Source organism: Seriola aureovittata, chromosome 11, assembly GCF_021018895.1.
Source record: "Seriola aureovittata isolate HTS-2021-v1 ecotype China chromosome 11, ASM2101889v1, whole genome shotgun sequence".
Lineage (NCBI taxonomy): Eukaryota > Metazoa > Chordata > Actinopteri > Carangiformes > Carangidae > Seriola > Seriola aureovittata.
In genome coordinates this window covers 15200263-15214499 of record NC_079374.1, presented here as the reverse complement: position 1 = coordinate 15214499, position 14237 = coordinate 15200263, and the positions used below count along the sequence as shown (strand labels likewise).

Genomic DNA, 14237 nt, shown 5'->3' with positions numbered 1-14237 from the left:
GAAACTAGAAAAGCCTGTCACAATTTCCAGTCCAGTCCAAGTTAGCGTCTTAAAATGTCTTGTTTTGTCTAAACAACACCCAAAACCCAAAGATATTTCAATTTGGTTACAATAATAATCAATACATTTTGATAATTGATTAACATTCTCTTGTGTTAGATTAATAAATGTGGGGATTTGCTAATGTTCTCTGTTATATCTTTGTGTTTTGGACAACAAAACAAGCAGTTTGAAGATGTCACCCTTGGATCTGGGCATTTTTTGCTATTTTCTTTCTTATGTTTTAAATGAATGATCATTTAATTGAAAAAAAGGTCTATATTGATAGCCTAATAATAAATTTGTCTGTTTACAACCTGCAGAATATCCTAACCTACCTAAAGATGAACAAACTTTTTCAAATAACTTTTAAAGGTGTATGATACTTATTGTGAAGAACCACCCAGCTCACTAGGATGCAGATGCAGCTCATTACTTTTCTTATAGCTGCGTGGTCTTGTTTGATGCTAATGTTAGTCTGTATTTTGTGATTGGATGCGGTGGTTTTGAAAGCAAAACCCAGCCCAGATATACTAGTAGGCTTAAGGCAAAAGGACTGTAATCTTGTCCGCCCACATAGATTGAGTCATTGAAGTCTGACCACTGACTGTATAAGACTTTTGCTTTTTTAAGCATATTTTCAGCAGATGAATCTCCTTGTAACTCAGCCAGGTGCTTTGAAAATCCAAGCTCTGTTTTCCCCTTCTGTGATATTGCTTGTAAATGCCAAAATGCACCTTTGATCATTGGTAGCTCATGAAGTCATTGATTGAGTGTTGTTAAGTCCTCATAACCTCACAAGCTCTTGATGTTCCATCTTGAAAGAACCTGCCACAAGATTTGCCATTTCCTATATCTTATGTGTCTCAATCTAGCTTCAGTGGCAATTCCACTATATACAGTGTTGATTTTCCATTTTGCACTCAACAGGTGTAACAGGCTTAGCTGCTGACAATCATGCTGACTCCCTGTTAACCTGGAGATACTCAGTATTAACTTTCCAACATAATTTCAGGCAATTTTACGCATATTATGGAACCATTACTGTGGATTTGCATGCTTCCATGCCAAGGCTAGAGCTACCCCCCGATTGTCCACCAACTGCAGTGTTATGAGATGTTTGTACTACAGGCCACTCGTCTTATTGAAAGTGCCACAAGGGTCTGCCCCCCAGTCTCTACAGAGCCTGGTTCCCATGGTCCCCAGCCAGTTGGCCAGTAACAGATGCTGGCATCAGAGTTGCATTGTTATAGCTGAGGAGGGAAAGTTATTGGAGCCAGTGACCTGACAGACAGCACATACTGAGTTGTTGTTGATGATGATGGTCATTATTTTGTACTTTTGAAAGGGGCTACTCACTGTAGAAGCACATGGTTCCAATAGGAAAGCCAGATATTCAGAGATTCGTTGGGTTCAGGACCCTCACTGTCAGCATACCACTTAACCACAGTTGTTTTTGAATGAATCCTGAATGTAATGGTTTAGAGACTCGGTCGAGATGGGATTCGGGGACACTAGATACCACAAACCAAACCTTACCACAAATATAAGCAGAAACATGATGGCCTAAATCACTCAATCTAACTTCATTAGTACGTTTCAAATTAATTCAGTGTGAAAGTTGTCATTCAAAATCTTGTGTGAATCTTGTTCTATTTTGAAGTTAACTCTTAACTCCTAAGCCATTATGTATTAGAAGTGTGATTAAAAAAAAAATGTTTTATATCATATACCAAAGATACCTTTGTATGTTACAATCCCAGAGGTGGTTTTAGGATGTGTTGTGAAATACTGGTGCAATAACACTAGCAGAAGCAGTTACCCCTTGAGCTCCTGGAACTTGAACAAAGGCATGGTTGTTTTGTGTTTCATGCCATGCCAGGAGAGACACACTCTCCTTCAATAAAGCACCTGAAGTGGTCATAAAAGCTTAACATGGCTACCATAGCAAAATGAAAGTATAGTGATATTATTATTCCTCTAAGAGAAGATGCATGTCATGGACATCACATGTGAATCTTTAAGTTCTTATATGGCTCGATTATTACTATCAGTTCTCATTAGTTCTCAGTGGTGGGCAAAGGATCATACACATTATCTGGTGTCAAGCCAATTGTCAAAGTTGGGCTGTGTAATTGAATTTGCTCAAGTTTCCTGAAATTGTTAATCACAATTTATATATCAACATGCTTGCTTTACCATTTAATTGCCCCATTTTCCCTCAGCACATTGAAATGTTACAAAATGATATCCATACATATTGAGTTGTGCCTGTATTTCAGTGATAGTGCTAGCTAGGGTCCTAGTATGAGGCATTCCTCTGACTTTCTTTCCAATAATTAGTTTATCACAACAAAGGTACAGTCTGTAGTATGAGTTGAAAGTCCAGGTGAACAAGCATGTATATGTTTCCAAGGTCTGTGCACGTGCATATGTGCACGAATGCTTGCATGTGTGCATCAGAAGCACGTGTGTGTTTGGAAGTGCTTCTTAGTAACAGCTGTTACTGATTTACATTTTTGTCAAGCCTTTTTGAAAGCAGACAGACAAAGATTCCGAGGTGCAGAGCGGTTTAGACATACCACAGTGTGCAAGTGTTTGGCAAGTACCTTCACAATATGACTAAATATTGATTTAGTTGAAATTGGTTAGATGATAAAATTACATTTTCAAAATTTAAATTGCCATCATGACTCTAATACATATTTTTCATTCAGATTTAATAAAATGACAATTGAACACCACAAATAGGTGGGGAATACTCAAGGGCCCAGTCCAAATACCATCCCTAAGCTACTGACCCTCACAGATTTTAATTGACGTTGGGTGCAGGAGGACGTAAGGAGTCCAGACGTTGTGTGAGGAATGGGACAGCACTTTGTGAAATTTTTTGTAGTCAGTAAACTGTAAAAAGTGTTAAAATAAGTGGAATATTTGTGCTATCAGTATCTATGTTTTGTGGAATTTTTCTATTTTAATTTTCCTTTAAAAATGACACCATCATCTTCATCATCATTTCATGTCACAACACTTATGCATTGTGGGATCTTCCCTTGAACAAAGCCCTCAAGCACTTTACGATTTCACAGTGGGACGGCCCTGAGCCCTCGCAGACTTTTGCGGGAATGCTTGTCGAAGTCAGTGAGTCTTTACAGGCAGACAGTGGAAGTGGTTGTGGGACTCTTGTGCAAAGCTTGATGTATTCCTGTCATAACAATGAATCATTGGCATAAATCTTTTTTGGATGATAGCTTGTCTCTGAGTCAGACATGTCAACTTTTATGTCTCTGCCATACCTGAGTCTGTATCACAGTGCACATAAAAATAGATTGTCTCGTACTTGTGTGCAGTATGTACATTTTTGTCCAAGGCTAGTTGTCCCCTCTGTTTAGTTGTGGCATATAAATGAATAAGTCCCTATTCCTCTCTTGTCTTTCACCAGAGATCACTCATAGGTAAACCATGGTCCCATTCCAGACCCAGACGCTGTCCTATCTGGACCTGCAGCTATAACTTATAAATCATTGAGAATTCTAACATTTTGATGGGGTTTCTGTTTTAACTGGCGCACCTTTTCTAGCCTTTACAACTTGGTCATGTGATGCTACTCCAGTCGCTGCGACTAGATTGCGTGAGTGAGACACACACACAGGGGAGAGATGAGACGATAGAGAAATAAGTGGGGAAAGTGGGATATAAGAGGGAAAGAAAGTAAAGGAGTTCTTAAAGTTGTTGGAGGATGTGAATTGAACTTAATGAAAAAGAAGAAAACGGGAAATACAAGGTACACTTTTTAGGCCTATTTCATTCTTGTAAAACAAAGCACTTTATTCCAAGATGCACAGTTTCTAATCTTATTACAGCTATATTTTCCTTTGAATGAGAAAATAACATGAAATTATTATTAAAGAAGTTATTTATAATTCATTACCCTCTAAACCGATATGCCAGACCTTTTGCTTGAGGAAATTTTGCCTAACTGGACCCCTCTGAATTTTAATCGAATACCCCTCTTATACACTAAATGAAATCGTTATTAGTTCACTCAATATAGCTAAAGAGAGTCTGGCTAAGAATAAACCTGCACTCTGAAATTGTCAAGTGGTGGTGACATGTTATCTGCAAAGTGGTTTTTGATCTGAAGCCCTGTTGAATTCGTAGTGGCTTAAATCCTGGCTTACTGGGCATGCTGTTCTGCCCCTGGATTTAAGTCTGCCACATTGCTGTAACTCTAAAATGCTGTCTGTTGCCTTGGTAAGATGATTCATTTATTTGACCCTCTGACCGACAAATCTTAATATGAGAGAATATCTCTAAGTGTTTGCAGGAACTTCCTGTAGACTTTAAACACTACTTGTTAATGTTTTACCCTTAATCAAATACGAGGCTTCCTGGGAGGCTAATGTCGAATTAAGTGGTAGCAACAATGATGCAGGTTTATTTACTTTTACTCCAAATGTTCATTAACACTTGATCGCTATGGTGAATCAGTACTAGTGTTATAAAGTTTAATCAGCAGTGATAATGGGAGTTAATGAGTATAACTCTGATGAGGTGATTGTTGTAACTCAGTATGCGGTTAAATCTGCGGCTGGTTGATGATTTCAGCAGAGAGGTGGTAGCTGGTGTCGTGTGAGGAGTGTGTAATTACAGTGGAAAGAGTTTGAAGTAATTTGACAGAAAAGGAAAAGCTCAAAGTGGAGAAACTGGTTTGTGAAATCCTGCTTCACGTGTTAACTCATCCATAAATCAACATTACACACTGATCTGTCTAGCTAAATCAATGTAGGTTATATGTAAGCCTATGGCTAGCCTAGTTCTGAGTTTAATTTGTATGAAGCAGGGAGTGCGATATTTATTTGGAGAGGGTGTGCAATGTCTTGTCTTATTCCAACATTTTAGTTTCAGATTCAGTCAGTTTCCAGAGCCTGCGGTAACTGTAAATTCACAGCAATGATTGCTCTCTAAAACATGCCTTGACACTTCTAGGGCAACACAGCTGGGATAAAAAGACACAGGTCTAACCGATACATGTAGGCCTGTGTCTGGATTTAATCAGTCATATTAGAGACGAGGCCACATATTGGGACAAGTGTCCACAGAGGGCGAATCAGTCTTTCCAAAATGACAGTATCTTTCCCAGGGCAGTCTAATGAGTAGATCAGACTTGTTATCCTTTTTAATTTCATGCTGAGCCATGTGGCTAGTCCTCCTCAGTAAAAAAAAAAAAAAAAAAAAAAAATAGCTGGCTTTGCCCCAAGCTAGAACTTTGAATCAGCCTCTGTCTGTGATGGGACAGTATAATTCCCACTAGGTAAGGGTAAATAATCACAAAGGTCAAATCAGGTCATACAGTCTGTAACCATTAAGGTTAAAATGAATACTCCCCTGATTTTTTTATTAAGTATTGACGAGCTCGCTACATGATCATACTTATGACTAACACCAAATTTCATGCCAAAACAACTGGTGATGTTGCATTAGAGTTATGATGCTCTCATTTTACCCAGAACTCAACACTAGCGATGACTATGTCCTCTTATATAAACTTACATAAAGCTCTTGTAGAAGGGTCCATTAAACTTACCACTTTTCTTGATGTGTAATGGCCATTTTCAATTAAAAAAACCGTTTCATTGCTGACAAATGCTGCTAATTGGCTTTCAAGAATTTCCTAAAGGAATGGAACAATGGTGTTGCATACGCCACTGACAGCCTTCATTTTTTTCCACAGTGTTAAATGCATACTCTTGTGTAGTTTGGGCTGCCAACATACAAAATACACCTAGAGGTGCTGGAGAGATGCTTTTGTAATTCTCAGTAAAATTCAATGTTGCTACCTCAGTTTTTTAAGATTAAATATTCTTTTGCACAATGTAGACCATTTTGTCTACCTCATGTGTAAATCAAAAATACGTTAAAGTGTTTCTGTTGAAATCATTTTTTATTGTGCAACAAAACTCACAGGTGGCAGATTACTGGCCTGAAAAATTGTTTGATCTGCCCGTCACATGATACAAGTTGGCTGTAGTATTATATTAACAAGTTAAACATTGTCTTTGCTCTTGAAGGCCAGCCATCTGTGTTCCAAGACATTTCCCTATTTGCTGATAATAAGATGAAGGCATGCTTCTCATAGGCTTGAAGGTGGAGGGCCGTGCAGGAAGCACTTGAGTCAAAGCGGTAGACTTGTTGCATAAAAATGTCTGTTCTTTTGTTATTTCCCTTCCACTCATGTTAGTGTGAATAACAACCTTTGCTTACAATAGCTGACACTGAGACTATGTTGTCCTCCATACCTACTCCCTACACTTCCTCCTTCAAGGGTTTGTTAGCTAACTTCCCATTGTTTATGGAGCACTTGAACTCACCATCCAGACTGGGCCTATTTCCTGCACTCAATGACTGGACAACAAAAGAACAGATAATTATTGAGTTCACAGGAATATTTTAAAATATCTGGTCACTTTTAGGCTGTGTGCAATAAACAAGCTTGAAGGTCAGCCCATAGTGAGAATTTCCATGTTCCTATGACAACAGCATGGAAATCTGAGAGTGATCATTCATGTAGAATCAGTTGATGAGGAGAGCTGGCAGGGTGTTTTCAGAAAGAAAGAGACAAACGCATCAGGTGGAAAATAGCTGTCTGCAGCCGCTCCTGGAAGAGTGGGGAAGTTGATCTGAGCTTAAGGGTGCTCTCTCTCTATTGTCTGCCACCAAACAGAGGACAAAGCAGGTTCTAACTCACCACCCGCCAGTGTATGTGAAATGCTTCCCTGCCAGAGGCAATTGGGACAAACAATCCTATTTCCGTTCTATATATAGCTGTCTTCTCAGTTGACTGTGGTATTGCATGTTGGCCCCATTAACCACATGTCACGTCAGCATTGTGCAGGTGAGGATCCTTTCTACTTCACAACCTGTAAGGATTTGGACTCTATCAGTTCAATGGTGACCTGGAAAACGTACATGTTGATACCCCGAGGCACCCTTTAGCCACTCTGGGTTCCAATTTCTCTGCTCTGAAAGGACACCATCTCTACATTGTACCATCGACTGGAGTCCTTTTTATTATTACCTAGAGCTGTTCCAAGGTAATAGACAGCCCACATGTGAAGGTCGTAGAGCTGACACATGCCTGACTGAACATGCCAGCGGTGGAGAGGTATTCTTAATGCCACATATTATTTCCCAAATACCATGATTGTCGTTGCTTTGTATCCCTTCAACTGCTTTGGGTGTTTTGAAGCCTGCTGAAGACTTTTAATGAAGAGGATGTTAGTATACTCACATAAAAGAAGAGGCAATACCTTGGGCTTAATTCTCTGCTGTTTCTGAGGGTAAATGTGAATATTCAGAGTCTATTTTGTCTCCTCATCCAATGTGAGTCCACAAAGACCTGTGAGCCACCGTGGGACTTTCACTTCTCTCTTGTTATAATGAAAGGCCCCTTCTAAGGGGCCATAGTTTGAGGCTAATATCCAAACAAAGCTTAAATGCGCTGGGAAGGACCTGACTTTGAAGGCCTGAGGAATCTTGATGCTCGTCTTGCTGCATACCATTCAGTCCGTGACTCCTCACTGAGGAGACTTTCTCACAAAAGTCACAGTTATATCTCACCTGCAGCTTAGGCTTAGCTGTATTTGATGATGACTGTGGTGCCTTTGCTATTGTAGGATCCAGACTTTGATTTCATTAACTTTTTTTCAGCATCCCTCACATCTACTTCCAATAAAAACAGCCTAAGGCTTAGGCAACATCAACACATACTGACTTCATGCCTTGTTTCAAATGAATACACAAGACTTGATGAATACTCAGAGTGAAATGGCTTGTCTCTGCAGGGCATGAATACTTTATCTTACAGTGTTATATTGAGCATTTCCTAGTGTATAAGTAGATGTAACTGATATTCATTGTCATGTAAGTTGTCATTTCATAGTATAGCTGGAATTGATGCTTCTAATGGAGTTTCAGAGATTTTCCATATACACAGAGCTGGTGTTACTCTGTCTGTTTATAAAGACTGAAACATGTGGCCTAGCTGGAGTAGGTGGACTAGGATTTTATGGTTAACTTGTGCAAAGAGCAATTAGCATATTACTAATGGTTCCTCCTCGTACTTGTGTCACTTCTGAAGAAAATGTTGCATCTCTATCTGAAATCAGAGTAAGTACCATTATAACATCAGCTTCATCTGTCACCATCTTTGGCTATTGCAGTCAAGTGTTATAGTTGTCTGTTCAATTGGCAAGAATGTGTTGTATGGAGGAATATCACACTATTATAGTATGTAGCACTGCTTCTACATTGTGGTGCCCAGACACCGAAAGACTCTTGGTTTGTTTACAGTATATGTTATGATCACTGTGTCATGGTAAAATCAGTATTAACACAGTGATAAGAATTGTTTGACATTCATTCAAGTAATGTTCAGGGCTTAATTCTCCACCTGGGGATAAAAATGGCAGAACAGAAGCACACCTCAAGATGAGACCTGTAGATGATGTCTCATTCTCAGAGTGGGGACTGACTTTGTGTGTGTGTGTGTGTGTGTGGTGTGTGTGTGTGTGTGTGTGTGTGTGTGTGTGTGTCTGATGGCTGTGACGGGGGAGGGTGGATGGAAGGAATTTGTCATGTTGGCTTTTGGAGTTTCAAGAGGGCGTTTTTCATTTCCTCTGGGTTAACCTGGGTGATGTTTATTGTTACTGTGGAGATGAGCAGTCAGCTCCCACATAGCAGTCAGCAGTCCAACTGACTAGGCTAATGCACTGTGCTGTATCATACTATACTGACATAGACAGATCTGTTTCTTAGTACATCACACCTGTTTACCCTGCTGTCATGCTCTTTGTTATTATTAGCAGAGGCACCCAGGGACCACGTCCTTAAACATTACACAAAATCCAGAAAAAATGATCTGCTGACTTCTAGCACTGTCATCAGGTCAACATTTTATATTGCCCATCACTTAAACAAATACTTGTGAAGTGAATTACATACCTCTTAGCCTCAGTTCTACTGCATTTACTGCTTTGTTTGCATGCTAACATGCTAAACTCGCATGGTGACATGGTAAACATTATACCTGCTTAGCATCAGCATTTCAGCATTGTTGAGCACTACGTGTTGTGACATTAGCATTTAGCTAAAAGCCTCACTGTGCCTAAGTACAGCATCACAGAGCTGCTAGCATGGCTATTGACTATTAACCTTGTTCAAACGTAACAGTAATGCATCCCGCAATCGTTACAGTTTCAGTACTATCATTTGCTTGGTTGTTGTCCACAATTTTTTAGTTTACATTAATAACATTATACATGTTTATGTTAATTTAGCATCAGCTATCTAATAGTGTTATCAGAAAGCAACACTGCTGGTAACAGTACTAGATTTTGTTGCTGTATTTGTTTTGGTATAATTATGTTTGCCTTTTAATTTGAGGAAGTTGAAGTCATATCTCACATAACTGTGACTTGCGAGCATCACTTAACAACCACAGGAGAGTTATAGTGGTATACTGTGATTTGTCTGAAGTAGTCTGAGAACATGCTAAATTTGATTTAGTCGGGAATATAGGCTTATACTGGTCTAAGAGTTTCTGCTTTTCATAATTGTCATGAAGTGGGTATGGCATCAGAAGCTGTATGTGCTCTGCATTTTATCTGCTTGATATTTGTTCATGTTTGATTATGTGGGTGTAATTATGTTGTGACAATATACTGTAACATATTAAACTGGATATTGTGACAGAGGTCTTTATCTATCGTGCACATTATTTGGAGATACTGTATATTATAGTGAAAGTACTGTTCAATGCTGAAGTAAGCAGTTGTTAACTAGTTGGAGAAAGGTTGGAGAATATGAAGGGCTTGCTTTGTGTGTGTGTGTGTGTGTGTGTGTGTGTGTGTTTCCCTGGGTATTTCAGAATGAAACCCAAATCCAGGTGTTACCTTGAAACTACACTGATCATTTTGATTCATATTTTGCCTTGGTGGAATAAAACTCCATGAAAAGTTCATTTTTTGACCAGTCAAGGCTGAGCTGAGATGCAGAGGCTCATCAGGGATTTGCCCCCCCCCCCCCCCCCCCCCATAACTGATTCGGTGGAAGCTCTGCTTCGGTGTTTCATTTGAAACCATCACGGATGAAAAAGGGCAGATCAATAGCCTCTCTCTCTCTCAGCAGCAGTAAGAGGAGCTAGATATTTAAAGCCTGCTCTCTGGGGTTAAGGACTCAGTGCAAGGACTGTGTGTTTTATTTGCAGAAGGCATACCCTTATTTGGTTGAAACCATTCTTTTCTCCTCATTGGAAAGATTACTCTGCTGCTATTAATACAGTGGGGTACACTAAAGCAGTCCACTATTGTGTTGAAGGGGATAGAAACCAAAAATCCCACAGAATTAACTGTTGTAGCTGCTGCTGTGTTTAGGTAAGTGTGTTTGACCGTTGTCCAGCTACATGAGGCAATAAATAATTCCAAAGCAAACAAGCACATCCAGGCTAAACTTTGAGTTCATGTTATACCGTTTCACTCTAAGGATTCAAAGTGCACAGTAGATTGGGAACAACCATGGAAAACAATTGCAAACACCCAAGTTCAGCCGCATAGCATCAATTATTTGTGGAATTTAGGGCATTCGTCAGAGTGTTTTCCTGCATAGCAAGATAGCAGAACGTGTCCTTTTCTGTTTAAATATTAGAGCATTCTTTCCATGTGCCCCTCCACTGATGACCTGCAGGATTGGGAGTGCTGTGGGAAAACTTCCAGGCGGGTGCCAGCTAAGCAGTATGAAATGCGGATATACTCTGTGTTGCCATTGTGCTGTTTAGTTTTTGAGGACACATCTTGTATTGTTTGGTTAGTTTTGGGTTAAAAGACTTGTCCTTATTAAAGTCTTTTTTGCAAGTGTTTGACTGGTTTTGTTATTTGCAGGTGAAATGAGGAAATGGCCTCTTTTCTGTCCCACGAATGGAAATAGACCGTTTGTGTTGCTAGAAAATTTCGATGGCTTACTTTCTATGACAGTAGATACACTTCTGTTGTCTTGTCATGGCTGCGAGTGGCTGATTTTTTTTTTTTTTTTTTTTTTTTCCCCTCCAGGGGCTCTAAAGAGAAGATTCCAGGAATCTTGCCATGTTCAAGGCAGTGCTGAAGAAGAACAGAGATGGAGGCAAGGGGAGCAAGAAGGATTCAGGTATGTGGAATATCAAAGAGGCAAAATGGCAAGCATGGATCAAGAAAACAAGTTTCCCCATACCCCAAGGGTTAGACACAAACTCTATTTCATAGACAGATGTACAAACACTTCTCTTCATGATCATCTTATTTTCTTTGGTAGCAGCCAGGTTTATACATTCATTCCTGGCTTTGGAAACTGACGGTGTATTTCATAGACATTCCTCTTGTTAAGATTCAGAATGTGAACGTTGAAATGAGTTGCAGTTGGAAGTGAAAGTTGAGATGAAAGCAGAAAAGCAATTCTAACTCCTTAGATGACGGTATGTTTGCCAGCTATCCACTAAGCCGTCTTTTATATATATATATATATATATGGCCAACAATTTAGCCCTACCACCTCTGTCTGTGACTGGCTGTGTGATTTTAAGTGATTGACACATATTTAAATACTGTGTACTGTGTATTTAAATATGTGTACAGTATATGTGTTTAATATTTCCACAGTATGAGCTGGAAAAGATGTTTGCCCAAGGAGTAAAGTAAAATACTACAGGTCAAGTTACTTGTTTACACTGAACAAAACAAAAGTTAGTAAATGGTTGGGTAAAACTGAAAAAAATAGGAATCATGCACACGTTGTCCTTCCAGTGCTTTGTTGATACATAACTGTAAGGACTATCACCATAATACAAATTAACCTTCAATAAAGCATTTGGTGGAGTACACATGAAAATATTACTGGCCATTTTCTTAAACATGAAGCTTTCCATTGCAGTTGGGTATAACAGCAGGGCAGAGAAAATTACAACTATAAAGGCTCACACACTGAATGCCACCAGGGATACACCCCAGCACCAGCCCACTGTGTCTTTCGGTCATTCAAAGTTCAGAGAACCATTGTTACGTCTATAACTCTCAGTTCAGAGCAAGATACCTTCCATCATTTCTATTTAATTTTGACTGTAGAGACAGCCTGGCCATTGTATCATAACAGATGTTTTCTTTTCCTTTTGGAAATCTTTATTTTCCAACATGACTAAACATGAGTCACTGTCAGCAAAACATTGTTGACTAGTCTCTTTTTCACACAGTGCCCGGCCCCCCAAAATGCTCTGTCTTGAAATAGCAGATTGACCATTTATGCTTAGACTGCATCTACCAGCCTAGACTTGCTTTACCGCCTCAGGACTGGTTTGAGGCAGGCAGTCTAGTTCAAACAGTCACTGTATACAGTAGATACATGTGTCATAGTTCTGCTCTCTCTGCTTTTGTCTGGTGTGATTGTTTCACTCAACAGTCAATGCAAAGATTAAAGGGGAAAGAGTCTGGCTTTGCTTTACACATCAGTCACTGCCACTGCTCTCCAGTACAGTACAGAGTGTAAATTTAGTATTGTGGGCTTGTTTTCTATCAAGTTGTTGCAACCTGTCTCGCATGCATGAATCACCCTGATAACACAGCTTCCCTGTTTCCAGACACACACACACACACACACACACACACACACACACACACACACACACACACCCTCACACATATACTCTTACATGCAGGAGGTTCTGTGCCTGTGAAGGCTGGGAGCAGCCTGGGAGAGTTTTATGGTAGGATACAGCTCCTTTATCCCAGCCTCACTCTCCCAGTTGGATCCCATCCATCAAGCCAAAGCAGCTCGCTCTCCTTTTCTCATGCTGGGACAATAAAATCTGGTCACTCCTCTCTGTTGTTCAGAGCTCTTAAGACAGATGAGAGGTCGCAGAGATACAACATCTCGCAGTGGTCACTTTGACCCACTGTTGGTCCTGCATGGTACAGATATCTCTACAGCATATTTTTTTTATTTTCAGGTGTTTTTGAAGTTCAGACTCAATGTAATGTGGGTAATTTCCTGTGAAATTGTCGAAAAAATTACATGTAAGTAGTCTGTAATAAATAAAAGTATTTCTTAAATTATCTTAATTATGGTTCTTGAAAGATCCTGGTAAAGTTTTGGCGAGCTAAAGAGCGTACCATTTCAGATTGTAAGTTGCATCCAAAATGTTGAAATGCATATTATACCACTCTGTGTTTACTTGTCTGTTGTCCTTGAAGAGGAGGATTTGTTTGGAAATTCAGGTTCTTCCTGGGACCTGAAATGATGTTAGTAACACAGAAGCCCTGATGGGGAAGGCTGTGTTTATCAAATTGGGCACGCTGGAGTATAGTTAATGGTCTCTGAGATGACATAGTACCATATTGCACATAAAATATTCACTGCATCTTCTGCACTGCTTGAATAAAGATTTTGTTTTGATCCCAAGTGTTTTGGAAAAGAAACCTCAGTTTAAATTGAATGTCTGGTGCAGTGGAGTTTTGTCTTCCATTTTATGATATTTTTATGTTAGTATTGTCTTTCTATATTCAAATTGGACACATTGTGTAAAAGATTAGTTTGGCTGTTACAGCATCAGAGATTTATGGTTGAGATGTCAGCATTGGGGCAGCAATTCTTGCTGTTTTATACTGGACTGTTGTTTTTAAAAGTTTGTTTGGTAAGCTTGGTCATTTTGTTCTTGGCAGATTTAGTTTTTTGCAGATCAGTGAAAATTATGTTTATTAGTCGACCCTGTTGTTTCTCCCAGACCTGTTTGCATTCATACAGGGCCAGACTGTGCAGACTTTCCTTGCTTCTGAAGGACCAGAAGGACAAAGTCCTGTAAAATCTGCTCAGCAACATATAATGGAAATCAGAGGGAGGACCTTGATAATAGTATAATTGCAAGATCGCTCAGCATATGTTGCTCATGACATGGTGGCTGTGGACTGGAGGAAACTTTAAAGCAGTCAAGGAAACTTGGCCCCCATGCCAGATACCACCACAGTCATTAGCTCTCCTTTGGGATCTCCCCATTGCCAAGACCACAAAAACTCACAGTTTGCTAATTTAGTCTCTCCATCTTGTGCTCCTCCTAGATCCTTCCTTCTCCTCCTCCTCTTGGTCCTCCTTGCTTGCCTCTTCTTGACTCAATCTGTAAGGAA

The 14237-nt window shown here is 39.6% G+C and overlaps 1 protein-coding gene across 2 annotated transcripts in view; it reads left to right on the top strand.

Annotated features, from left to right (window-relative positions):
- Positions 1–14237, top strand: part of tanc1b (tetratricopeptide repeat, ankyrin repeat and coiled-coil containing 1b) — a 96330-nt gene that overhangs the window by 851 nt on the left and 81242 nt on the right. For both annotated transcript variants that reach the window (XM_056390184.1, XM_056390183.1), the window contains exon 2: positions 11145–11238. In XM_056390184.1, coding sequence (XP_056246159.1) covers positions 11178–11238 — 61 coding nt within the window. In that variant the 5' untranslated portion in view covers positions 11145–11177. The remainder of the gene's footprint in view (positions 1–11144; positions 11239–14237) is intronic.